Below are 5,323 nucleotides of genomic sequence, written 5' to 3' on the forward strand. Positions count from 1 at the left end.
TTTTTTTTTTTTTTTTGAGACAGAATCTCACTATGTTGCCCTCAGTAGAGTGCTGTGGCTTAAACTCTTGAGCTTAAGTGATTCCTTTGTCTCAGCCTCCCTAGTAGCTAGGACTACAGGTGCCCACCACAACAGCTGACTATTTTTGTTGTTGTTATTGTTGCAGTTGTCATTATTTAGCAGGCCTGGGCTGTGTTCAAACCCACTAGCTCCAACGTATGTGGCTGGCTCCCTAGCTGCTGAGCTACAGGCGCCAAGCCTAGAGAAATAAATCTTCAGAAAAGCTGTGTCCCATATGCCTCTGGCACCACTCCATTCCCAAGCACTCTTGTCCATGCCAGCACCAGTCCTATAGGTGTGCCCTGCAGAAGGGACAGCCACAGCTCTGCTGGAATCTCCCCTCTCAAGAGGGTGCTCCAAGTCTCCTTCCTCTCTGGCAGTCCTCCTCAGTGCCCACTGCAGCCTCGTCCCCCCAGCCCATCCCTTAAATGCCAGTGTCCCCAGAACCCTGTCCCAGATTCCTTCTCTTCTCTCTACACTGTCTTTGGCAGGCTTACCTAAGCTGGGGGCTTACATTGTCATCTAGATCCCTGCCTTCAGCTCTTAGCCTCTGTAACTGACGACCTGTCTGAATGCCCGTAGCTGAGGGTCCTGTCGGCATCCATAGTTTGGTTTGGAGGTAATGAGTTTGAACTGACTGGGCTGGAGGGCGACTGGGCATTAGATGAGAAGGGGAAAGGGAGGGGCATCCCCAAAATGGAGAGAATGCATCTTCAGGAGCAAGCAGTAGCCAAACAGGCAGAGCCTTACCAGCCGTGGCGAAAATTCTGTCTTTACCCAAGGCAATGGGAAAAAACAAGGGCAAGGGTACTAAGGGAGGTGGGTGCCAGCCGTGAGCAGATTTGTCTATAGACAAGCTTATCACAGCGGCACCCGTCGTCCAGCTTAACTTCCTCCCACACAGCTGCAGTTCAGGCCTCAGTCTGATCTCCTGATGCAGCTGTAGTCATGTCGGGTGCCTCCGGGAACCAAGAGGGACCGGTCCTGGGTCTGAGCAGCGACCAGCATGAGGGGCCCTGCCAGAAGCCCAGCACAGGTGCCCCAGGGAAGCAGAGGACAGCTCAACAGGGCTTAGCAGATCACAGACATTAGCGGTGAGTGCAGCTGGCTCTGCCCCTCTGACTCATACAAATCTCCCCCAGTCAGGCCCACAGTTCCTCATCCATTAAGGGCGGATTAAAGGAGTGGAAGTCCCGGAATTCTGCCACCCCAGTAAAAGAGAGATTTAAATTCCACTGCCACTGAGGGTCCAGGATTTTTTTTAAGGGATCAGTGATTTAATCACTCAGGCCCCTGAGATGCTGGGCTACTGACCATGAGCTGGGCGCTCCCCATTCATCCTCTCACAGAGGTGGCAGGCTGCAGCACAGCTGGCCCCCAGACCCCAGGCTCTGAGCCCACCCCAACAACCAGGCTTCTAATCCAGGCTCGGTTTGAGTCGGTGGTGAGAGAAGAAACAGGTGTTCACAGAGCCTTTGGAAGCTGGGCTGGTGTCACCGTACTGTGGTTTGTTTGGCAACAACAGCAGCTATAATAGCCATGGCCAGAGGCTCACACCCCCCAGGCACAGGCCCTGAGATGTGGCTTCAGACAGACCCCACTCCACTGTTACATCAGCCAAGAGACGGTTTCACCATCACTCTCTTCAGCTGAGAAACTGGGGTTCAGAAAGATCAGAAATCTTGGAGGCACAGCCAGAGGTGCCCAAGAGGTACCCAGGAGGCAGCAGCTGGGGAAAGAAGGGGGACAGAACTGCAGGGGCTGAGACCCCTGGGCCAGGTGGGGTCTAGGGGCAGGGCCCAGACTCCCACAGCTGGACTATTCTTCAACCTTGGGGGACAAAGGACAGGAAGCCCACACTCAGGCCCCACTCAGGCAGCAGCAGGAGTGGGAATAAAGTAGGGAGGCCAGGACACAGGGAGAAGAGAAGGAACTGACAACAGCCAAGAGAAAATGGACTCACTCAGCAGCCACTGGGCAAATGGGGACACAGGATCAGAGAGCTGGGGCCAGGCTTTGCGAAAGCAGCCTCCATGCAAAATAGTTGTTTTGTGTGAGTGTCTGTGTAGCCAGGCTGAGGCAGAAAAGGCTTCCAGGTTAGGAGAGGTCCTGATATTGTGTGTGTGAGAGAGAGAGACTGAGTGTGTGGGGGAGAGGCAGTGTGTGCGTGTGACCATGAAACCACACATGTGACATGTGTGAGGATAATTGAGTCTGTATGTTTGTGTGTGAACAGGGTTCTAAGGAGATAAAACGCTCTAAAACCATAATCATAAAGTGTCAAATCATTTCATTCCTGTGTATTAGCACAGCTTAACCCCTGCATGTCAACAGGAAAATGCTGGCTGGAATTTCCCCGGGAAGAACTCACAGCTCTGTGGCTGTCCAGCCATGTGTACGCTCTGGCTGATGCAGAAAGGCCTAGAACGCCTTCGCTACCCTTTTTCCTCACCTCAGGCCACTCCGTACACGTGTTCATCTTTCCCACTTTCACACCTCACAGGACGAATTTCAAGAAACTCTCTTTACCCTCAAGAGTCAGACTCCGTCCCTAGGCTCACACAGATGTCCAGGGTGCGAAACCGTGGATCCCTTTTCTGTAGAAAAGTGACAGAGATGCTGTGACAGCCCCAGGACTCACGCTGAACCTCAGCGGTGCTCTTTAGACACTTCTCCTGCAGTCTTGCCAAGCCACCTGTGGGCAAGCCGTGCATCTTGCCCGCGCCCTGATCCTCTGTTTCCACATCTACACAACGAGTCAGTGCAGACCTTTCCCAAGGTGTACTCTGCGGAGTAGGAAGCCCACAAGGCAGTCCAAAAAGAATGTGGATTTTCTGGCAGTTTCTGTTGTTATTTCTGAGGAACACTACATAACTTATCCCCCTCTTCAAGATTCACTAGCAGTTCAGCTGTAAAGACATTTGTTTAAAATGGTCTAAACCAGCGTTCCTCAAGCTTCTGTGACCCTGGAATCCCCTGTTCACAAAAAACCTATTCACATTTCCCACAGTCATTGCTCAGGGGAGCTGTTGGACCAGATGACCTCTGAGGTCCTCTCCAGCTCAGCAGCCTGTGATCCTGGCAGCACGAACAGGGAAGCCTTTCAGAGCAATGCCTCCTTCTCAGCATTTCTTTCTGGCCGAGTAGCTGGGCCTAGAGCGTATCAGCAGTTCCCAGAGCAGGAGTCTCCCCTGGGGTGCTGCAGGGAGAGATTGTAGCTCCTAATTATATTTAGGTTTTTTTCTAAAAATAAGGATGCAGTTGAGCTTTCCATTAATATGTATATTTATAATAGTACCTATGTGTAATTTGAAAGTCACTGTATATATATTGAAGGTACAGTTTCAAAAAATTGTCATTGATAGCAGTGATCAAAATGTTTGGAGACCACTGACATAAAAAACGTGCTTCGTTAGCTTACATTCCAAACCCTGGTTTACCCCGTGCTCGACAGGAGGGAAGGGTGACGCATGTCTCACACGGCGTGACACCTCAGCTGCTGGCTCTTTCTCCTTAGCTCCATGTGTAGCAGTCCTTACGTCTACCTTGGGCTTGGAGGATTATGCTTTATACATCAGTTCAAAACAAACTTACTGAGGAAATTAGATTTGTAATGAAATGATTTTGAATGCAAATTCTGAGCCTGACCAGTCTTTCTCAGAAACATCTTCATTACATCAGGAAATGGCACTGTCATCCACACACACATTTCTGATAATCTCGCAAATCTCAAACACTTATGCTAAGATTCAAAGCAATAAAATGAAACCCAATACCATTATAAAGCTTTTTCCCTATCAAATAATTTAAAGAAGACAATTTCTTTTTTTTTTTTTTTTTTGAAGTTTTTGGTCAGGGCTGGGTTTGAACTCACCACCTCCGGCATATGGGGCTGGCACCCTACTACTTTGAGCCGCAGGGGCGGGCCAAGAAGATAACTTCTGATTATGTTTTTTCTTAATAGTTCAGCCTAAGTTCCTAGATACAGTTTCCTCCCAAATGCTTGAGTGTGATATTTAGCAGGTCACCTCTGGTCCCTCTGGGCTGTAATCCTCAGAGACAAAGGAGCACGATTGGAGAAGCATAAATAATCTTTTGCTTAACTCGCTAAGTCTTTATGTGTCTGCCTCAAGTCAGAATGCTCTGGCTGGACACAGGCATCAGGCTGAAGGGCTTAACCCCATCTTGTCTCGCCCTGGATGCTTGTGACAGCAGAGCACTTGTGCCCAATGAGGACTCTAAGTGAAGAGGAGGCCCCTCTACCTGTGGCTGGAAAACGGGTTCTCATAGGACAACAGAAGGATGCGATGCCTGGCCCGCCTGGGAGCGTCTCACTGCCATGGCCACTGCACAGAAGGACACCTCCCCACCCCACCCCACATCGCCCCATCACTTTACCTTGACTTGGGTACTTCCAGCTGCCCTGGCCATCTCTTCCTCTTGGACTTTCTGCTCTCCACGAGAACCATCAGGCAAAGCAAGAACAAAATGAGTCTTATAAAATAAGGCATTTTTGTGGACGTCTATGACACAAGCTGCTTTCCAGTGACCTACGGCGGGGCAAATCCCCCTGGCTTAACCATGGATCCAGTCTGCTGCCTCCCGACGGTGCTGCTCGGACGGGCTCTGAGGGCATGACTGGCAAGGCTGATTGTCCCGACTCACTACTTAATGCTGACGCCTGTCCCGCCCCCAGCCCCCACGCACCAGGTGGTGACATTGACGCCAGGCTCGGCCTCCATGCTGCTCAGTGATTGGCTATTAGTCAAGAAGTGTGTCCTGTGAAACTCTGCTTCCGCTCCATCCTAGAATAGCTTGGGCTAAAACTGTTATATAAAAAAAAAAAAAAAAAAATTAAATCTCTTGAACATGCCCGCTTTGTACTGAGATTATTAATTCATCTTCCGGCTGCATAAAACCAGTCTGTCCCAACCCCCGTGAGTCAGCTAGGATTCTGAGTGGACGTGCAGAGAAGACTTGCTGGGTGTGGGGTGAGTGCCTGAATATGTCCAGGCAATGCTGAGTAAACACACAAAGGACAGGTTTTCTTGGGGTAGCTTTATTTCCAGATCTAAGAGAATGTGTGTTTTGCCTATGGCCAAAGATAACTTGCTTTTCTCTCAAACACAATCTTTTTTTCTTCTCAGTGAAAACATATCAAGGCATAAAGTACATTTTTATTTTGAAGGATGGTATAAAACCAAAGAATTTGCGGTTGTGTAAGGATCATTCTTTTCCTTTGTTCCATTTGGGACAAGCCTAT

General features: G+C 49.6%; 1 protein-coding gene across 1 annotated transcript in view; it reads right to left on the minus strand.

Annotated features, from left to right (window-relative positions):
- LOC100940751 (gamma-aminobutyric acid receptor subunit rho-2) overlaps positions 1–4,631 on the minus strand; it is a 69,119-nt gene extending 64,488 nt beyond the window's left edge. The window contains exon 1 of the mRNA XM_012809953.2: positions 4,459–4,631. Within this exon, the coding sequence (XP_012665407.1) occupies positions 4,459–4,571 (113 nt within the window). The 5' untranslated portion in view covers positions 4,572–4,631. The remainder of the gene's footprint in view (positions 1–4,458) is intronic.
- Positions 4,632–5,323: the final 692 nt, after the last annotated feature.

The sequence above is a fragment of the Otolemur garnettii genome, unplaced genomic scaffold (genome assembly GCF_000181295.1).
Source record: "Otolemur garnettii isolate 467f Iridium unplaced genomic scaffold, OtoGar3 scaffold00118, whole genome shotgun sequence".
Lineage (NCBI taxonomy): Eukaryota > Metazoa > Chordata > Mammalia > Primates > Galagidae > Otolemur > Otolemur garnettii.